We start from the raw sequence: 23,358 nt of genomic DNA on the forward strand, positions 1-23,358 counted from the left end.
ACATGGCACGTGATCACAAACATTCTACATGGTGACTTCACATTCTTTACTCTTTGCAGATGGTTGCCTGTATACTACACAACTGTCTCCTGATTGGAGCAATCCGCCAGCACCTTGAGTTGATCAAAAACAAGGCATGTTGCACTGCCTTTTCCTTTGTTGAAAAGGCCCTAATAGTAATGTGTTTAAGCCGCTTGCTGCATCTTTATTTTTTATTGTTTCTAGGCAAACACCAAACCACTTTCTTTAAAGCGTGTCTTTGCGCTGTAAAGACAGCTTTACCATGTTTTTACTTTAGCATGCCTTTATGCTGTGAAGACCACAAGTTAGCTAAACATTTATATAAAGTTTCATCATCACACTAAACATCTGGACAGGTAGAGGGGAGGTTCAACTACATTAAACACACAAACAGAGACCAATGTGTGTACATGAGACAGATCAGAGGGAGTCGGCCTACTTATCCAAGAGATTTGACTGAATGATGAATGCTTCATGACTTATTTTTGTAGGAGTCGGGACGATGTGGTCTTTTAATTCAACTAATTGTACAATGGGAAAAAAAACACAAGCAAATAAAGACGGTGACGAGTACTTTTCGGTTCACAGTTAAACTTTTCAAATTTTCAGCACTTTTCACACCTTGCAAAAAAGGCAAGGTTCATTGAGTGGAGAAACATGAGGCACATGTTCCATATGATGGCCTAGGGTGCAACAATTGCGGCTACAAACTTGATAGATTCCTTTCTGTGTTCTGATTTTGTGGATTTGTAAAATACAGCCTTAGTAAATGTAACGACAGGAGAAACGGCTACATATCTCTAGACCATATAACAGAAAACTATCTTAATAAAACTATTATGAAAGTACATAAAATATTAGCACTGCATAAATCGGCAGCACTGCACAGATCTGCTCCATTATCTCATGGTAAGTACTGTATATCGGCCACCATCCTAAGTCCATTACTAAGAAAAATGTGTGTTTTTGTTGGGCTGTGTATAACAGAAAGGAAAAGTACACAATGCTAATCAAAAGTTTTCAGTATAAGCCGCACCTGTCGTTTACTTCATCTCTGTCTCTTCTGCACACCCATTCTCTCTCTTTCACTTACTTACCCCCCTTTTTCCTCACACCTTCCCTCCCCTCAATACTCCCTTAGAAGACAATAATTTGGGGCAGTGGAAAGCAGAAAAGAGGAAAAGAGATGAAAAGGGTGAAGTGTAAAAGAAGGCAGAAGAGGACAGTACTTCTGCGGACAGAAGTATTAAGTTTGAGGAGAAAAGAGGGAGGGAGGGATGTAAAAGAGGGAGATAAATGGCAACAGACAGAGGGGAAGAAGTGATGAAATAGTGAGCCCTGGAGAGAAAGAGAGAGAGATGAATGGATGCAGGACGTGGAGGTGACGTTAAATCTAGGGGTGAAGAGAGATAAAACAAGGGCTTGATGGAGGGAGGTGAGAGGATGCAATTTCTGTTGCCAGAGCTAAGGTTATTTCAAAATACACATTTCTATCTGTATTTTTTTCTGTGACTTCCTCTCATTGAATCTCTTTTAGTCTGCTGGCATGCTTTTGTCTGCAATGATCTCTCATCACGTTATCTTTCATCCTTATTTTTGTTCTATTGCATAGTCTCCCTCACAATTTCCTTCCCTAAATCCACACTCTCTCCCTCTCCCCCCCCTTCTCCTGTATGCATAATTCAAGTTTAGATTCCCGCATGTCAGGCGTGGCCATTAAATATACATGGGGGCACTGCACCGAGGCCGTTTAGTGCTGCCGTACCTCAGAGGAGGAGCACCACCGGGGGCAGAGACGTGGAAAGGAAAGGAGAGAGCGAGAGAGAGAAAAAAGAAAAAAGAACAGTGGATGGTGACATGGAAATACAAAAGAGGTACAAAAAAAATTGCAGCAAGAAGAAAGTAAAGGTTTTATCATACTTTCATTCTTCAAATGATCACTTAATCTCCCACTGACTTGTGAAGCCTGTAAGACTAACAGATACGAGATACGTGGTTCTTGTTTTGGTGCAATCTCCAACTGGCTTTTGTAAACTCACAGGACAAATTTCACCTTGAACTTAGATTATGTAGATGTGTGTGGGTATGGAGTAGTAACACTAATGCACTGTGTTTGAAGAGAGAAAAAGATTATTTTTCTAGGATTTACCCCAACAATGCTTTTACAGCCACTCAGCTTGTGATCAGTCTGCCTACTATGTACAGTACAGGGCTGATTAAAAGTACTCACACCCCATGGAAGCTTTCATCCTTTTTTTCTAACACACCTGTATAATGGATTATGTTCAATTAAAATTGGCATTTTTTTAAACTACATACACAAACACACACACACACACACACACACACACACACACACACACACACCAGAAGAAACCCATGTCAAAATAAATAAATACACAGATATTTTGTTAAATATATAAACTAATAATGAAGTAATTGCATCACCTCTTGATGTGACTCATTGTGACAAAGTGAATGATGTCCCTAGCTACATCATTTATTGTTTATTTTGCCAAACACCAGCTTCAATTTGTAATGTTAGGGAATTTGGGTTGATTCTAATAAACTGTTTTGTTGTTTGAGCTGTATGGTTAAAGTTGGTTAAATTCTATGTAGTCTAGTAAAGTAAATTATGTGTTTGTTTATTGGTAAAAGTAGTAGGTTACTATGACTTCTGTCTGTTTTAATAGAAATTTGTGAAATCCAGTGAAATAATGGTTCCCTCAGTAGGCTAGAGCTAGATTGATGAGGGTATTTAAGTAGTAGCTCAGGGTCAGGTGGGAGACAAGGGAATGCAGCTGTGTGCACATTATTGATTTGAGTTATGAGTTTTTTTCTCATTATACAACCTTTTTGGGTTGTTTGTATATATTTGGAGATATGTGTATCACAGTGGCTTTCCTGTAAATAAAATACTCAACTTTGTGACAAAATGAAGCTTCTTGAGTCGGCCGCCTATTCAATAAGTAGCCACTTTGGTCAACATACCACAGCACTCATCTATAAGTTATCATTACTGCCAATTGGTTTTTGGAGTTATACAGTTAGTTAGTTAAATAGAGATCAGTGATAGAAGCATGTAATTATTTTACATAAGTCATAGATATCTTGGTGGACTGTCTTGTTTATTGTGCAGCTTTTAACCAGGATACAGATTCCAAGGTAACTGACCCTTCCACATACCGGTGTATTTATACTACAATCACTTGTGCATCTGATTTAACCGAAAACTAAAGTATAATAGGCAAATAATAATCCAACACTATATTCAGTAAATTAATCTAGTCCAAGGTCCTGCACCACTTAGAAGATCGGATACTAGATACCCAAAAACAATACATTATAATACTATAGATAAAGTCTCAAGAGTTATAAAAGCAATTATTTTGTCATTTGTCTTAACAATTTCCTAGTAAACAGTAGAAATCCACCATTAACATTAAGCTACAAGAATGTGCATTTTCATTAATTAGTTGTCCAATAGCATATTGTATGAATTTAACAATATTTTCCATATACATAATATAAACAATATAATATAAATAAACATAAAATAAACAGTTAATTAACTAAACTCAGAAAACTAAATTATTAAACTATTATTGACACCCCGCACTAAAAATAATAAGGCTGCATTTTTCAAAAAGGGTTATGGCAAATTATACTTTTCACAGACAGGTACTGGAACTACAAAGGGACATGTGTTTCTAGTCATACATTTGGGAATGCATACAGAGACCAATTCTACGCATTACAAAATATCGTGGCAACTCTGAACAGTGACAAACAAAAGAAAAGAGGTCCTTTGTTTGTTGTATTAACTGAACAACATGAAAAAGTGGATTAAAAAAAAAAACACTGTTCCACAAAAACTGTGTCAAGTATGTCAAAATAAACAGTTGATACATTAAATGCATTAAACATGGTTTCAGTTTACATGTCTCAAATTCTGGGAGGACAAATGAAAAGAGGAGAAGGGAAGAGATGACATCACAGAAGATAAGAAACTATTCTTGCCTAGCAAAGAATGCAGATTGCAGGCAATGAATGAGAGATTAAAGGCAAAACAAAACAAATCTTTTTCTCTTTCTTGACCCCAAGCTTAAGGAGTGATTTGCAAAACCCCACAAATAATACTCTCTCTCTCCCTCCCTGCCATTTCGTGTGCCAACACCTACACCCACCCACTCAGATGCTAATGCTCCCAACCATTGTGCAACACAATCTTTGATATAAATAACAGCCCAGTACACACACCAATATAATGAACGCAAACCACTGTGCTATACATAAGCGCCTATAAATCAATGATATTGGCATCTTCCATTTCCACAGACATACAGATTGAGGGGACAGAAATACAGTAAGTGTGAGACACAGTGAGAATGAGCAGACGAAAGAGTGTCAAAAGCAGCATATGTCATGTTCTATATAAATATCCAAAGGAGGATATCTATTTTAAACACGGGCATATACAGGCCAGCACACATCCTGTCAATGCACCCTTAAAGATATATTTTCTTGCTTTCTGCTAATGGTTATCCAGTGTCTTTTCAACTTTTTTCGTAAATAATACCCTGCTGCTATTAACATGGTCCAAACTAGCTATGAGCAATGGTAAGCAGACAAAGAAGCAGCAGAAGAAGGAAGAAAGACCAAAGCATGCCAAGAGCAGGACAGCAGGGATTTGGAAACACCAAACACTTAACCTCCGTTTCCTTTCCTTCTTCCTCCCACCTGTTCGCTCTGATCTAATGAAACATGGCTGCAAGATGTTTAAAAAAAAAAAAAACACACCTTCTGCAACCCCTCATTCTCCCTTGAGCCTGCTACTGCTCTTTTACTCAACTCTTTTCCTCTGGCAATTACCGTTTTACTGTCTTCCTTCTTCTTACCAATCACCTTTACTGCCCTGCCTCTTTCTGTCAGTCACATTTTACTACCTTCCAACTTCCAGGAAATAAAAAAACACAGGCAAAAATAAATAAACAAATAAAGGATTAATAAGGACGAGAGGAAACAATTTCATAAGACTATAGTGGAGTGAAAACTGATTAGGGATGTGACTGAATAATAAAGTAGACAAAAATTATGCAAAAAATAAAAAAAAAAAAGCAGCATACCATTTGTTCTCCATTACTTGTTGTCTCCTGTTTTCAGTGCTAAACATCATGAACATTCCTAGCTGATACTCATTGCTCCAAATCAAGCATGCACATATTATCCATTGAGCATTAGCTCTACGCCAGCTGCCACTTATTAAAAAATGGTCCACATCTCATTTCAAAAACAATCCCTTCCTTTCTAGAAGGCATATCTCCCCTCCGTGAGCTTTTCTCCCCACATGTTCTCTCCTTATCTGTCCTACTTTCACTCAAATTTATTACAGAAATACTATGTATATTGAAATATATTTTCAAATCTTTGAACTCTTTGGGGCGTTCTTGTTTTAACTTCTCCAGCCTCCACATTGGGAATGCTGCTTCAAAGATAAGGCAGACTTAATGAAGCACTTCTTCCAAATTATTAAATATGCATTCAACTTCCTGTCTAAGTCCCAGTAACAGCCTTGATAAATGATCAATGAAACATGTGTCATTCAATTTTAAAGGATTTCTGCTCAATTTTTTGTTGTACATTTGGAACTGTAATTAATGTCTTTTATTTAACTTCGAAGTGAAAAACCTACTTCACACGCAAGAAATATGGAATGGGTTTAATTGAACAAGGGTCTGGTAAGGGTCATCTAAACGGAAAAGCTGTTTTATGGGAAACCTGGTTTCCCCTGGTAGAGTTCTATCAGACAACGGCAATATCTCTGACATGTATACGGGTAATGAGGTTTCTCATCGGCTTTCTCCAACTCTGCATGTGAGTAACAAAAGGAACATGCAGCTGAGTGAGAGAATAAATTCAAGAGATCATTAATGGGGTGATGCGGCCTCATTTTTAAAACTAAGTCTGCCAAAATCAGACAGAAAATTTAACTAACACAAAGTGTTACTTCTAAATAATTCACTTTTCCCTCTGATTGTTTTAAATTCCAACTTCCCATGTGTGTGGTGTGCGTCTCCTCTTTTTTTTTTCTTTCTCACCCACTTCTCTGTCACTCTGCTGCGGCAGGAACACACACAAGAAAAATCCCAAATCAGCATTTTCTGTCAATAGTTAAAATCTGTAAGCCAAGCTTTCAACACATACAGTACATGTACATAAATGCCATTAAACTTTCCTATACCAAAATATCTCTTTACTTCTAGCAGAAAAATGCCTCATAATATGGAGGAAACTTTACCTCAGTTTATGTCATCTTTTTGCTCACACTATAAAGTTCGTAATCATAGTCAACCTCCTTTTCCAGAGCTCCCCCTAGATGACATCGTCTGCACTCCTAATGATGAAAAACTCCACCTGGTGATGTAATCTGGAGGACTTTATCAGAGAAATATTTTAATATATTTTAATAAGTAAGAAGTTGAACTTATCACCCACATTTGTTCTGTCATTCAAGCTGTAAAGTAAAGTAACATAACTAAGCAATCACACAGTCTAATGACACCAGTAAGCAACCAATATAATATTTTGTGTTAGAAGAAGCACAAACCTGTTTCTTATTATTCCAGTGAAAAAATATACTATACACCATACTACAATTACACCAAAAAGCATCAGCAAGTCAAAACAACTGCACTGGATGTATCAGATTCGACAAAGTCTTTTCTTCCTATTTCAAACCCCTTCCATTGTACAGTAATTTTTCGGTCGTCGCAGAATTTCACATCTGTACACCAACACAGTCCGATGTTTATGTGTGGGTCTGTTGAATCGGAACTGAAAGATGACCCAAATAGTTCTGTCAGATGTAACACACACTACTCTCCCTGAGAAAAAAATCCCAAAAAGCTGACATAGTGCCTGTACCCATGACGTTATCACGATTTAGTGTTTTAACATGCTCACCTGCCAGTTATCTATGTACACATTAAATGATGAAAAACTAAAAGGACAGGAAACACAAACATATAAATCTTCACACCTGTTAGCTAGAATATCCCAGATTCTAGTCGTGTGTAACAATCTTCGGCTCAAGCTGTTGTTTTAGGACATTAGTTTCAATTTCAATGTAACGTGTACGTGCAATATGTATATAGGTGCTAAATGACAATAAAGGTCTTTGGACTTCTTCATTTCTGAGTTGATCATACATTTGCTCTACCCAATGTCAAAAACTAAAGCAAACACCTGACCCCAAACTGCCTTGTCAAGTTTATGTTGACTGTCTGCGCAATTTTTACGGGTGGCTGAACCTGGAAACCCAAAACTGGATAGATTCTAAATAGTTTGTGCACTTCCCCCCATACACAAGATGGCGACTGACAGAGATTTACTATAAGTAAATCTAGCTAACGTTAGCACGTGACAAACAGTATTAGCGCTAGTATTAAAGACAAACAAAGGTACTGCAAGGTTAATTAACTCACGTAATTCGTTGAAGTCCATTCCCGACTTTGGCGAAGATGAAGCAGTTAGTGTCCAGCGTTGTCTGCTGTTATTATGGTCATTTGCTCGTTCGCTGCCCGCTAGTTAACTAGTTTAAGCGCTACGTTCTCAGCTGTTCTCATCAGCAACATTGGAAACGACCGTTAAAAGTTTTAGCCACAGCTATCAGTTTCACTCAGCTAATAAATAGTCGCTAAAGGTTGCTAACCCTTTGTCGTTTGTTGTGAAGCCAGAGCTGGACATGCTGCTAAATTCAATTTTTGACTATTTCTTTTCTATTTGACATTAGCGTACGTGCATTGTAAGTTCGGCGCGGGAATTAATGTGCCCATGAAAACGGCAAACTTCGCTTCAACGCCTCAGATTCCAGTTAACTAATCAACGTGTGTTGCCAGAACTCACAGAAAAAGGTATTTCAATCTGAGTTTGGAACTTGCCCACCTTTCATAAGATTTTTCTTTTATTTATTTTTTTCACGTTCTTTTTAAGAAACCGGCTACAATTCCAGCTACAGTTTTTTTTGTGTTTGTTTCGTTGTTTGTTTTTTTGCGTGCACGCTTACATTCTGGACAATTAAGTTGTCCATATTCATTTGGTTTGGTCTCAACACACACCCCCACCCTCAATGGGTTGGCCCAAATAGTGACATACTCCAAGACATATGTCTTCTCAAAATACTAAAATGTAGCTAGGAATGGTAGAAGACGTATGGTGACTCAGTGATCAAGTAAAAGTACCCAATCTTGTCTTCATAATGGCACTATGACAAGTAGAAGTAGTTTACCACTATACATTCTTTACTCAAGTTGAAGTACATGCTCTCAAATTGACTTAAAGTAATAAAGTACACTGCACAAAGATAGCATATGCATTTGAAATACTTCTAAATGATTGATGCTGTTGTTCAACAAATTTCAATGCAGAAAAATAATATAGTTATTAATAGTAAGGCTATTAATACAAAATAATAAAGTCAAATATGTGTTACTATACAGACTAGAACAAAACAGCAGCTTGTAAAGGTGAAGCTGATTTATTTATTGACAGCTGGTTAAGCTACTTCATCATTCGTTAGTTCATATTCTGATTCAGAATCGAAATTAACTAAAGTCAAATAAATGTAGAGTTTAAAAAAAGTACAATGTTGCCTTCAAAATTGCAGTGGAGTTAAAAAGTAAACTGAACAAATTAAAATTAGTCTAAAGTCAAAGAACCTCACAATTGTACTTCAGTATGGTTCTTGAGTAATTGTTTTAAGTTATTTATCACTTCTGCATGTCCCTACCATCCAAAATAAATGCAAAGTATATTTTTAAAGGTTTAGATTTGTTTTCTCTGATTACCCAGAAAGTTGACATTGACAAGATTATAGTATTAGAAATGATAACTGTCTGGTTCACTGTGGCTACACATTTTCATAAAATGATGTGTTCCTATCATTAGATAACAAAAATTAGATAAAACAAAGGCAGTTTTTGCTTTTATATTAGCCTGATCCTCCACTGTAGCTCAGTTTCTTTACATAATCTACATTCAAATACTACAACTTGAAATGTGTTTTACATACACATCAACCATTTACTAAGAGCAGGTAGGACGTTTATGTCATAATGTAATCAAATTTCTCATTTGGAAAGAAACTCCTCATTTCTCGAAAACCGTTTCCACCGTGTGCTTCTTCGCTCATTTTCCCTCCTTGTCAAGTTCATGTATTTCAAATGAGAGAATCCATTACTGCAGCATCTTTCCAGCGCAGACACACCGTCTTCCAAAGCAAACTGTGAAATCATGCGTGCAGAAAACATTTCATCAGGGAACCAAAGTTACAACACAGATTCATGTTGGAATGACAAGCAGAGTTTTTTCCAAGTGTTTGAACCATGGCGTCCTTTCATGGAACTAGGCACACTGTTTGCATGATGATTAAGTCTAGAACAGACGCGCATTTGTACCATCAAGGATAGGATAAATAGGCAAAAAAAGATGGAAGTAACCTCCAAAACTGATGAACAAATGTGTTGGGGGTTTTTTTTGAGTCAGTAAATAAATACACCAATCGTGCTGTTTCTGCTGCAGTCAATATCTCTTACTTACAGCAGACATTGTGTCTTTTCAAACAGAGGTGTGACTAACAACATTAATAATGTCTGTGTTCCATTAAAATGTGCCAGGCTCCTGGGTATTGTGCATGCTGCCTCACTGGCATAGCTTCCTGGCTCACAGAAATTACTATGGGTGTTAGTGGCTCACTGGTCAACATTAGCAACTCGCAGCACCACATATCCAATCAGGTCACGCAGTTTTCTTTTGAACCCCAAAACCCACGTTTGGTATTACGAATACTCCAAAATAAAAACCGGATTGATCGCATGGCACTGAAATAGGACTAGCAACTGCTCTTTTATAGATAGGGTGGATCAAAGTAGTGAAAATATTAGCAGACAGGGATGATCAGGCCTTTCCCACAACGGTCATGGCGTAACAGGAAAAGCACTGATGTGAATAATAACAGTTTTTATGGTCCTGCTTCATTTTGAGTCATAGCATTCATTCATATTTAATGCTGTGACACCTGCAATGGACACCTTAAAATATCCACTGTGATAAAGACCTGTAAAGTATGACTTAACATACATGTGACAGAGCAATTGTTAATGTTTTTAGCCACACCTGCGCTTTTACTGCTATGGCAAGTCAGAATAGTCTGCATTGTCCAGCTGTGAAACAGCTGCCGGCACCAAACAGCTTCACTTATCCCTTATCTGAGCTTTTATTCAGCTGCAAACCTGATGAAAGGAAGAGGAGAGATAGCATCTCATTCTGCTTTAAAGCATTCTATACTTCTCTCTGCACACACACGCACATGAACATAATACAGAAGGACTCTTTCACGCTTTCCATCTCTTTTTGCATCTACCAAAACACACACATTCAATTAATGCCTTTCATTAAAACCCTCTCTCCCAGCCGTGCACATTCATGCTTAAATGGACACAAGCACACAGACACATTAACACAGTCAGCAGTTTTATTAAACACATTTCTAGTGACCTCTTGTTCCTCATCAAAGATCTGGATTAAACTTTAAATTACCTTCCTATTTCATCAAATACCGTAGGTGTACAAACATTTTAGTTTGTATGTCATTGTTGGCTGGGTTTAGGGGACGTCGGTAAGTTGTTATGAATGTTTTTAACCTTTTCAAATTTGATACATCTATGACTCTACTTCATATACTGAATGACTCTTAAAGCGTCTAGTAACTATGAATTATACATAATGACATGTGTCATACTTATGTTTGCTTTGTTAATTTGACATTGTCATTTAGTTTTGTGCATATTATATGTTTAGTGCATGTGGTAGTTTCCCTGTAAATGAATTATGCAGTGAGAACTTATGAGTCCTGCTGCGGAATTGTTACATGATTCATTAATATTCACCGCGTAAGGTAATCGATGTGTTGTCATAAAACAAAGGTGAGAGTATTTGACCTGATTTATGATGTTGGGCTATAACGTCATAAATAAAACTGACCTGATTTTCCTAGGAAAGTGTTTGACAAATCACTCACTTCTTTTTAAGAACAGTCAGCTTCACATTAACATATTTCCAAACATGTCAATATCTGGAAAAACTCTTCCTTTAACGTCCATGCTTGTCATTTTGGAAAAGGATTTGCACTTTTCTTACGACTAACAAATCCAATTTAGTCAGTGTTCATACATTACATATGGCTCTTTTAAATGAATCATCTCCAGGCAACGCTCAACAAATGAATGTAATAAATAATTTCAGAAGGACAATTAAAGTCTCCCTTCATTAACCATTTGCTCATTAAGTCTTCCTTCGTTAGCAGGGGTTGGATGATCACCTCCTGCCTGTCTGAATGCAGAGTGAAGCAATGTGCACGCAGGCTTCCTAAGACACAAACGAGGAATGTTCGCACACGCAAGTCAGCACAAAACGGAGACCCACTCATGTCCTAATGAGTTTCCCTGCTTGCTGTTCAGCGTGCTCCATGGCTTCATTATCATCATCATCTTAATGCATAATGTCTCCATGAAAGAAATCAACACTACATCATTACACTCTAGAGGATGCAGCGGTCTCTCCTGCTCCCTTTTTGGCTTTTTGCCTTTTCATCCTTTGTCTTTTTATCTCTCTCTGTCTTGCGCTTTCTCCCTCATTAAATCCTTTCTCTCCTGGTCTTATTGCATCTTTCTTTTCTGTCTTTCTGCTTCTTTGTCTTTCTTGCAAAAGTCTCCTTCACACTGTGTCCCCCTCTCCTCTGTCTTTCCAGTCATTATTACATCAAATAGTTTGCAGGATTAGGACAAACTCTGCCTGACCTTGAATATAATAGCAAATCCCTTAGGAATTACGTCTGAATAAAAATTACTCCAATTCCTTTTAATTGCATTTTGATGCAGCTGTTGTCATCTTTGTGAAGCTTAAAACCAAATTGATTTGTGATTCAGAGGGTGTTGCTGTGCCTGAAAAGCAGCAGTTTCAGCCTGTCTTGTAAGTGCACAAAAGCCCCAGCCTTCTATACATTCTAATGATTTTTTAACTTTTGTGACAGCTTAAATTGTGCCTCTTTGTGCGAAAACCCTGTGCACGCAGAAAAGGGAGGTTTAATGTAAATTCTGTAAACGTAAGTGCCACGAGTGAAGGAAGATGTGCATATCACACAATGTTTTATAAAGAAATCCACCTCAAACAATGAAGAGATCAGTGCTCAGGAAAGCAATCATGGTGGTGGTAATACACGGGCAGACGAATATATCAGCAATATCACACAGTGCAGCAGTTAATTCCCCAGACAGACAGAGAGAGGACAGGAGGCAGTGGCTGAATAATAGAAGCAATTGGAAGGTTTGTGTGTGACTGTTCTTCCTCATATGTACATGCACATATGTTTATGTAACTCACTGACAAGTAAAACTTTGTGTAATAGCAAACACGCATACACACACACTGCTAATGCACAGCTGGATGTATGAGGGATAGTATGGGGGAGCATGGGAAAAGCCTTGGAACAAACAGCTTCATAAAAACCACCAGCAGAGCCACAGATAATAAGTTGTCCCCTCAAAGGATAGAAAAAAGTGTGGGTTTGTTGTGTTTGAAAGCATCAAGTGGAACTGACACAGACGGAATGAAGGGCAGACACTCTAGCTAGTGTGTGTGTCTGTGTGTGCATGTGTAATAGCAGTGTTTCCTAAATTCCCCAAGGCAAAGGCATTCCATTTGCTCTCACCAGGGGACAGCCACCACTTATCAATTTATGAATTGAATTTCATTTTCAGCTTCCGACACTCAGCGTGCAAGTGTCACCGAGTGAAAGGCCCCTTTCACTTTATTGTAAGATAGTGAGGACTTTGTGGCTGCAAAGCAGACAAATCCACATGCACATTCTGTCCATTAGCGATCTTCCCACTCTTTAAAAGAACCAGAATTTGTCATAGCATCCATAACTGATAGAGTTTTCCAGTGTAAATATTAGGTAATACGCTGTCAGCTGTAGCCAAGCTTCTCAAGGTGGCCAAAAGTCTCAGGGGTTCAGTGATCCATAAGGCTGCTGTAATTGCCAGCCATGTACAAAAGCAATCAGTATCCAAGGATGAAGCCATTGGTTTCAGAGGAAAAGGAAGACAAAATACATGAGAAAAGATAAAACAATATTACACTATATGAGTTGTTTTTTTCTATTTTTTTTAATAAGCAGAGCAGCAAATGAGGAGCAAGAGCAAGTCAGTAATGGAGAGGATGTTTCTGGTTCTAGGTTATATGCCCTCCATGTTAACCTTGCTATTTGTAATTGCCCAGAGCAGCACCTATCTGTTCTTCATTATATGAATCAATAGGATCCTCATTAATTCCATTCCCCCTAGATCCAACAGGACAATGCACACTGAAGATGAAACTGAGTCGTGTTTGTTCCTGACTAAGAACTCATTAGAGTGTTACAGCTGCTGTTTAACATACCCTGAAACAGCTGTAATCATTAAGATTGACTGTAGAACTGTTCAATTTATAACAAAGGTCTTAACTTATTGATTATCTGTTTAGTTTTGGTTAACTTCAGAGTTAACTGAGATTTGGTAATCCTAAAAGTAAAATATACAGATTTTAAATGAACATGTTTACCCTTTATATAATAGTCAGCCAGACTGAGACAACTTCCTGTTCATTCAATGTTTGGTTTTACCTCAAAAAATAAGGTAACCCCTCATTTTCATGTGACGCAAACTAGCTTTTATCTGCTTTCCTACAGGAATGAGTCCTAAAACCCAGTGCTTTACTATAAAGTGCCTTTATAGTTTCCTAATTTCAAAGCCTGTGGTTTTCTTAAATTAGTTTTTGGTTAAATACCTAAGAACAAGGTCAAAAAATATTTACATTTTATTCTATTACTTAAAATTCATCAGTAAATGCTCTGCTTGCACAATTTTTGACCTGTTACATGCCTTGAAAAAAGATGGTTGCAAACAAGTGGCTAAATCAGACTACAGAGGTTGCAGAGATTTTAAAATGTCATCATGCTGAACACAGAGACTCGTAAACGCACTAGTCCATCGTTACAGTCTTGTTGAGTTCATTACTTGTCATCCCTAGCTATATAAGAAGAAAGACTTAAAGAGGCAAATACGCTAAATTAAATCACAGATTTTCAGTGGTGGTGAAGTTAAGCAACTGTAGTGTACGTAGCTTATGTATAACTTAACAATTGCATTTTACTTCTGGTGATTGTATTTAAGCTTTAACAATCATAAAAGTGGTATCATCTGTGAGGAAGTATTATACACTTATGTTTCACTCCCAAAATCCAAAAGCCAGTGGAAAAAACCCAATAACCTTTGTCTAAGGGATATGCCAACTTCCATGTAGGCCTACAAAAAACCCACCATCCTTAAGGCCCTTTATTCTGTCAATAATCTCACACTTTGTGTGAGTCCTGACTCCTGGGTTGGACTGATTTTTGACAATCTGGTTTGGCTGTTAGCTTCTCGGTGTGCAGTCTGACTGACCGTAGATTATAATCTATATATTCCTTTAAACACAGTGATGAAATTATCTTAGTGTGTTTCGATGACCCCCACTTGCTCTATTCATTTTATATGCTAAATTTAATGGATCCCCTCTGTCGCTCCATAAATATTACCAAACTTTCATTTTATTTTATCATATTTCATCCAATCTCTGGACTGTTGTTGTTCCTCTGCAAAGTGGAAACATTTTAAGCACAATCTTCAAAAGAGAACCCAGCGACCAAAGTAGGAAAGACCAACAACTTTAGTTCCACTGGATTTCTCGCAGCTGTGACTGTGAGCACGTGGCTCCCTCTGCAGCTAAGCAGTTGTTTTCTTCAGAGCTTGAATGAGGAATTTTTCGCACAATCTGTTGCTTGAATCTCTTTTGTCTAACGCCAGATTAAAAAACAAACACACACACTCTCTCTCTGTGTGCTTTATTTGCTTTCTAAGCCCCTTGTTGTGTTGAGTGGGCGACTAGCTGTGACTGGCACTGTCAGATTAGACCGTTTAAAAAAAAGACATATGTTTATTGCAGCATGCATGTCTGTGTGTGTCCTCCATACTATTTTCAAACTGTGATGCATCATGCATTATTCATGTTAAACTGTGCAGAGAAAGACACAGTGTTGTGTCATAGTATAACACCACTGCCACTGGCCACAAGCCTCTGGTTCATATCACCACACACGCACACACACAGATACATTCACTAAATACTTAAAACTCCCACACAAATAATTGCTGGCACAGTTACCCAAAAATAGTGGACAAATTTTTCCACACTGGCATACAACACACACACAAAGACACACACAATGCACTAAATCGTATTAGGCAAATGAGCACGAGGCAGCGCGCAGCCAGAACGGAGCTCTGTTCGAGTGCTGTTGCTGTGACAGATCCCAGCATAAATCATGTTTAGCTGTTGTTGTTGTTTAATATGCAAATCTTCCATTCAAAGCACAAGCTGGTTGTTAACAAGTGCGTTCGAGCACACACACACACACACACACACACACACACACAAAAAACCCCTGCATGGTCTCACACAGCCTTAACGCATTGTATGGATTTCCAAAAAAATCAAGCACAAAAATGTGTGTCCACAAAAACACACACACCCACTTCACATGCGATGCTGTAAATGAGCGTGGGATAGATGTGGATGTGAAATGCCATGGGCGTCATTACTGGACTCATATTTCATAATCACACGGCCATCCATCAGCCCTGTTCAACTAATGATGACAACTCCAACACGCGAGCACACACCTAGAGAGCCACAAGTATTTTCTGCCACAGACAGCTTTTGCAAGGACACAGACATGAGTAATACACAAGAGCATTGATGAGAGTGCTCAGTTAGGCCCACGCATGTACTACAAAACACACTAACACACAAAAACATGCCCTATTATGCAACACACACACTCACCTCCACACATACATATGCTGCTGTGAATGAAGTGGCTGTTGACAGATTTCTGCTGTAATTGATACCCGTGTTTGGCAGCCATTTTTGTTTGGCTCAAACACAATCTAAAGCTCGTCCTTACAAGCATCACTTGACACATCTTGACACATCTCATCTCACACACACACACAAACACACACACATCCACACATCTGAACATATAATAGATGATAATATCACACTTTGGGCTTCAAAAGGCAAATGCACAAGCTAATAAAAAAAAAAACACTCTTTCCCTCTCAGTCCCTAAAGGAAGAAGTGGTACTACTGCTGCTGCAGGAAGACAGATCACCATTTAATTGGCTGTCATCGTTCGGCTTGGTCTCATTTGCAATGAAGCATTAAGGGAAGAGTGTAAATATGGCTGCTGTGGCGATCATTGAGGGCAAAGAGTGTTGCCGTGAAAGATGGTGAAGATGTTAAAGTAGAGATAAGAGAAGTAGGAGCCAAATCTTACCTTGAACAGCCGCAGGATGTTGGCAACCATGATGGACACCGAGCTGGCAGCTGCTCCAATCACCCCCACAATTTTATCCGGCTTGGTGAAGATGGGAGGGTCTCCATTAGCGCAGCGCACATCAGAGCCATCCCTCTCTATTAAGGCCTGCACGAATGTCAGGGACTGCTCCAGAGCGTACGTGTCCCTAGAGCAGGTATCCAAGATCCGGGCCCCAAGTGTGATGTTGGGCAGCAGCTCAGGGTCCTTGTTGATCAGGTCGACGGCGAACATCATGGCCTCCAAACGATGGATGCCCTTCTCCTTTTTCAGCTCCCCACAGGGTGTGCCGCGGTCCCCCCGAGAGTGGACGGGAAATAATCCCCCGAGGATGATGTCCCCGTCCAGCCGGATGGAGTGGGCGTACTCTGGGGCCGCCTGGGGGTCTGTGGGAATTCGCTGGGTGGAAGTGACAGGAAGGAGCCAAGTGTAGGAAGTAGCCATGAGCATTAGGACAACAGAGGGAGTCTGTGGGTAGAAAGAGGGGTTCCACTGCGCCTCCATGACCAGCAAATATAAGAGATGAGAGAACAGGTCTTAAAAGCTACAGGACAACTGATGATCAGGAAGAGTAAAGAAAGGTGCCTTCCTATTGGTCATAAAGGGTGGGGTATCGGTCCCCAGGGATGGAGCTAGCCGAGCCCCATGAGCAAATCATATTCCAGAAGAGACAGCACGATAAAAAAGAGTGGTAGAGCTGAAATGTGGCACCAATGCTGTAGAAATCTACTTAGAGAGCAGAGCCTGTAATCCACACGTCACATCCTCAGTAGAGCCTGTTGAGGACAGAAACACAGAGAGGATGTTTAAGTACCAGTGCCATGTGAACATCAAGCTGCTGCAGGGATGTACGGTCCACCTGACAAACATGTATAAACCGCTCAGGGGCCAGGCAAAATGCACCGAAGCGTAAAAAAAAAACAAGTCGTAAACACACAAATTCTTATTCACCTGCACACAATCACATGGGCACAGTCCTTCTGGGAGCTGTCGGAATTTGCACTTGCATCGTATAATTGAGAAAAACAAATTGAAATTGTCAGTTTGTGATCACTTCTACACACACACACACATTCACTCATCTCTTGGTGTATCGATGAGTGGAACAGCTGTTAAAGTGACAGCAGAGAACCTTGGCGAGCTCCTCGGGCTATTCACATGAAGGATCAGGCTACCTGCTGCAAGGAAGATGAGGAAGAGCAAGAGAAGTAGAGCGCGGTAGAAGCAGGGAGAGGGAGAAAGAGGCAGACGGAGAAGAGGGAGACGAGGGAGAAGGGCCGGGAAAGAGAAATAAGAGTGAGCGAAACAGAGACGGCAGTGAAAAGACAGACAGTGGTGCCTCGGAGCGAGTGTGTTGCATCACTCAAACACCTGCTGTTTCTGCTGCAGCTAAATTAACACATTACATCCAGTACGTCCTGGTCCACACGCCTGCTCACACACACACACTGAAATTCCAACAGGTAGATGTGTTCTTAAATGCTGTGTCTTCTCATTACCCACTGTTGACATGCTTTTTCTGAACTGAAAATTGGTTGTGACAAAGTGGTTAGCTGCTGCATGATGTGAGTGTTAATGTGCCTTCATTAGTTGAAGCCCTCGGGCTGTGTTTTCTCATTTTGACTTGATCCAAAAAGCCTCATTTTACTTCTCACTCGACTGTAAGAAATGAGGAAGGAATTTGTTCAATCTTGACGCCTAACGTGGCGTTTAAAGGTGTGTCCGTCGTTACTGTTGTCTGACATTGTTTTTGAAATCTGTAGTTAACAAACAGAGCATTTATTAAATTGCTACCAGGGGATATCTGGCTCTCAGCACTTAGCTCTTAGTAAAGATCTAATGTACCTAGAAATTGAATTTAAATGGAGCATTACACTCAATGTTGCATTGACTTCTGCACCGTTCAGTGCTATTCAAGCCTGTTTGATCTGCATTTATTTCATTACATCATTTTACAATAATCAGGCCATCGCTTTTTATTATAGGTGTCCTGCTTACCTCAATACACACAAGCTTAGCTATTGAGATGTCCTAATTCATACAGTTTAACCTACTAATTAGCCTTGTATTTCATTCCATTGCTAATTTTCCCCCCCTTAGAGAATAATTTGCAGGCACAATTACATTACTTAGTATCCTAATCCTAAATAATAGTTTGAGATATTTTATGACATCGTATTTGGCTCAACAGAAACCTATAGCCAGCAGCCAGATAGCTTAGTTATAGCTTAAAGACTGGAAACAAGGGGAAACAGTTGGTCTGTTCTTTTATGAAAGTAACAAAATCTGCCTACCAGAGCCTCCCAAACTCATTATTCTTCGTTTATTTCAAAGCCAAACTTTTTATGCTGCGTTTTGAGCCAGGCAAGCTCGTAACAAGCACTACCTGGAATCTGTGCTCACCCTGAGCCCTCAGAGGCTCCAGGTTCCCCTCATGGAAGCTAATGGAAGATATGTTTGTTACTGTCCACATAACTAAAGCATAGAAAAAATTCAGTAATAAGGAACTTAAGGCATCACCTGTGTTATTAGTTGGTATTATTAGTGGGGGTGGGGGGTCAATAGAGGCTTTAGTTTTAGCTCTGGGGCCCCCTAGTGTGTAAATCCATCCCTGCCAGTATCATGCTACTCGAGATCCTATCCTATTATATCTGGATGTGCATCTGTTCATTCTGGCCCAGGATCAAATCCATTATTATTATTTCAAATGCGATAGAAGGAACCTGCCCACACTGTGCGGCCTCAATTACAAAACTTTAACTCCTCAAAATATTCCAAAGGCCTGTCTAATTTTACCCACAGGTTTCGGGCTTGGATCCCATCACAGCGTGAGCAGCTCTCAAGATGAATCCTTTAATAATTCGATTCTGTCCCAATTAATTCTTCGGTTTGTCTCCCACTTTAAATGGAATGAGGTCAGTGATACACAGCCAAGGCCCCTCTATAATAAAAAGCCCTGCTTTATATAGGTTAGCAAGCTCTGATTCATCTGCAAACACCATCCATTCTACACGCTGTAAATATTGTCAACTCAACACATTTTTCCTTGGATACAGACTCCACTTGGCTCATGCACAGAAATGATCCAAATTAGGCTCGAGGTCACTGTTATTAACCCTCACTATGTGCATTTATACAACTGCAATTCATTTCGACTTAAAGTTCAATGAAGCTCACACACTGCTCTTGATGATCTCTTTTGCGTTGGCCATTCATTTCATCTTACCAGCTCGTAACATTTTGCACAAATTGGATCGTCCCAAACAGAGAGCCGCCACATGGACTTAAGCCGACCTAATGGGCATCTTTAATCAAAGCACAGCACATTTATTCAAGATGTAACTACACCATAAACGCCTCAAGGGGAGAAACAACCAGACCCGGGTGATGTGTGAAAGTCTCATGACTAAACTGAGGACCATAAGTGGTTTTACATTTACATCGGTGCGTGATGAGAATGATTTCTATAAAACCAGTGACATTCTGTACTGACATCTGTATGTAATAATGTCACTACTACACACCTGATAAACTGGTCTTAACTCTCTCTGTTCTGTGGGATTTTTCTAATTTATAATGCTTTACAAAGGCACAAACCCAGATTTCTTCTTGTTCTGTGTGAAAGCCCTAAAGAAGGCGGCAGACGTCCCACTGAAGGATGCTTCCCGCCCTGTGGTGCTTAGTAGCTGAAAGATGAAGAGGGTTAAAGCCCATGAGGCCGTGGCCGCCTCACAACTCTTTTTAAATTAATCCCACCACTGGATTTTTATGGCAGTGTTGCCCACCGCTTGTTCTGCTCTGCTTTTATGTCTCAGCTCCTGTTTCCTTCACTCTCCTCCTCTCCTCCCTGCTCTGCACCTCTCCTCCTTTCTCATCTCCCCACTCTCCCACTCTTTCTCCCTGCACTCTTTTCTACTTTTCTTTTCTCTACCATCCTCTGCATCTTCTCTTTTCAGAAAGGGCTTTTTCTTCCCCCCTGCCCTGTCTCCATCCTTCCTTCCCTCCCATCCTCTCCTCTTTCCACCAAGTGCGGTGTTTCTCCGAGTCTCTCGTTCTCAGTCCGTTCTTCTCTCCTCCACCTGTTTTCCCTCTTGCTCTGATCTCAACAATGCTCCAGCAGCCTTTTCCCCTGATTGTCCCTCAGTAACCCCCCCCCCCCTTTCCTTGCACACACACCTTTACATTCACCCTCCATTCAGTTTGGCATGGTTTACCCAGATTTCAAATAAATAAATATATAAATGCTGGCTGAAATGCGTAGGTAGCCCATATGAAATGCATCCGTGCTAAATATTCCATAATACTTGTTATAAAAAAGACTCCTCTGCAGATATATTTCATGGTTCCTATGAAAGCTATCTACAAGTGAAAACACCTTTTTTTAAAAAACAACAACTTAATTTTCTGCCACTTAAAACCATTTTTGATTTCTTCCACACAAAAATAAATGTATAAGCTTACATCTGCTAAGAGCCAGAGATGCTGCAGCTTAGGCATCACTTTAAAAACACACGCTACTGATGTGATTAAGTCGTGCATCTAGAGATAAAACACAGCCCACAGGTTCAGAAATAAGACACTGTGAGATCAAAGTCTTGGGGTGGATGCTCATTATGCAGCCCTATAGGCTTCTTTCTGTGCAGCATTGGTGGGATTCTGATTGCAGCCTAATTAAGACAGTGCCATCCTCAGTAAAAGCAGAGAAATACCAGTGCAATGATATCTTAAGGGAGAGCAAATTATGGAGCTTATTTTACTCATGACCCCCTGTATTTGTTAAATACCCCACATACACGCAATATTAAGTTACTGAGTGAAACATGCCTCCTTTCTTATACTGGCAAAGCATTTACTCACCTACCCCCTAGCGCACAGAATCCATATGAAATAAAATTATGAGTGAAGATCAATCAAATCCCATAAGAAATAGGCAGCGGGACAAATTGAGACAATAAATAAACGAGGTTCCTGAATATCCATCATTGAAGGAATGTGAAAGAGAGAAAACACCGAGAGAGAGGCGAAAAAAAGAGGAAACAGCTTTTAGTGTGATTAGAGAAAAAATATGCGAAATGATGCCATGTGAGATACCTGACGAAATTTTAATTTCCGACAGTGTGTGAAGCCTCCTCAGTGGGCTCCGTGGACTCTCTGTCCGCCTCAGGCAACTTCCTTGCGGGGCTCAGCAGTTTTCCTCTCCCCTCCAAAAAAAATAAAAATAAATAAAAAATTATCAGTCCACCTGGAGTGAGATTCTCTTTCCACAACAGCAAAAAGAAAAAAAATGATTTGAGGAAAACTAGACCATCCGTAAACCGGAGACACTAAAACGCGCCTGTCTCGAACAGCAGAGCGGACTTTACTGGTGAAAATGCAATTATTTACCCCGCGCAATGGAGGGAGGCTGTGCGTAATGAAGTCGATGCCCAAGAATGAGTCGGATTCACGGAGAGAGAGAGAGAGAGAGAGAGAGAGAGAGGGAGAGGGGGGGGGGGAGGGGGGTGAGAGGGGGGTTAGCAGAGGAATTCATTATACGCGGGCTCTGTCAGTTATGATCAATACAGTAATATTAGCAACACCCACCTGATTTTTAGCCATGTTCCTCTTCAAGCTTTTCGCGCTTAAACCCTCCCTTTGAAGTGTGCCGCTCCACGGACGGACGGACGCGCGCTTTGCTTTGAGTCCTACAGCTCCTCCGGTGTCGGTGCTGAAGGGACAGCTCACGACTCCACAATCAACTGAAGCGCGCGCGCGTGTACACACACACACACACACACACACACTATTCTACATGAAGCATGTTTTCGGTCTTAACCTGCCCGCCCCAAATCATCTAATCTCCACCCATTCAATCAAGTTTATTGCTAGTCAATCGGATCGATTTCTTCCACAGCTGGGGGCTTTGGTTATTCCACCAAATTAATAAGTCATGGAAATATGCTCACACAGGCGTTGCGCTACACTCTAGATGCCTGAACTTGAATCAATTTTTACTGCTCCCCTTGTAAAACCAAAGCTCCGTGGCTTTTTTGTGCTGAACGGAATTAAATAAATGAAGCGCATCACATCTGCTGTGTAATAACAATTTGATAAGCAACGTGGACTGAGAAAGCAGGCAATCGAAACGGACCCGGGTGTTCTCTCATGTGGCGATGGGGAAGATGTGCGCAACATGTCCAATTTGTGGCTTCACCTGCTGAGGACGGAACGACGCGGAGCGATAGCGCCATCTCGTGGATAAAACGTGTAAGCGCAACAGGGCAAAAAAAGCAGGTGGTGGTAAAGTGGATCAAGATACATTTATTCAAAAGATCTACTCTACTTTAGTTTAGGCTTGAGATACTTTACTTCCAAAAAAAGACATTTCTTAGTACTAAGTACTTTTACTGTTGGTATTTCTAGTACATTTAGCCCAAAATGCTTTCATTTAAATACCCTGCAAAGATTATCTTTACAGAATAGTATCGCTACTTGACTTGAGTGAACATTCAGTAATTTGTTTACCATTGTACACAGGAGACAATTATTTATCATACATCTTACAGTACACTGGTGTAATGTACTTTGGAAACAGTTCTACTGGTTAAGAACCTTCATTCTTCTTCTCGCTGCCATTAAACACTTTCATCAAAGCTCTCTGTCCAAACATGTTGGTTAAAGGGTCACTCCAGCAACTTCTTAGTGCAAATGACAAATATAGTGATCAAAACAGAGCAGCAGATTCCAGGATGTCCTGACTTCAAATAATGAAAATCCTTCATTTACAATCTTTATCCATCTTTTCGCAAAAATTTGGTTTACTCAAATGTGCAGTTTAAAACATC

General features: G+C 39.8%; 1 protein-coding gene across 4 annotated transcripts in view; it reads right to left on the bottom strand.

Moving 5' to 3' along the window:
• The window catches only part of grm8a (glutamate receptor, metabotropic 8a), a 197,878-nt gene extending 175,623 nt beyond the window's left edge, over positions 1-22,255 (bottom strand). For 2 of the 4 annotated variants that reach the window (XM_067489961.1, XM_067489964.1), the window contains exons 1-2: positions 21,626-21,951; positions 16,496-17,310 (exon numbers count right to left, since the gene is read on the bottom strand). In XM_067489961.1, the coding sequence (XP_067346062.1) occupies positions 16,496-17,038 (543 nt within the window). In that variant the 5' untranslated portion in view covers positions 17,039-17,310; positions 21,626-21,951. Of the gene's footprint in view, positions 1-16,495; positions 17,311-17,485; positions 17,505-21,625; positions 21,952-22,117 lie in introns of those variants that run through there. The other 2 variants (XM_067489962.1, XM_067489963.1) reach the window with 2 other exon arrangements.
• Between the last annotated feature and the right edge of the window lie 1,103 nt (positions 22,256-23,358).

The sequence above is a fragment of the Channa argus genome, chromosome 21, assembly GCF_033026475.1.
Source record: "Channa argus isolate prfri chromosome 21, Channa argus male v1.0, whole genome shotgun sequence".
NCBI classification, from domain to species: domain Eukaryota; kingdom Metazoa; phylum Chordata; class Actinopteri; order Anabantiformes; family Channidae; genus Channa; species Channa argus.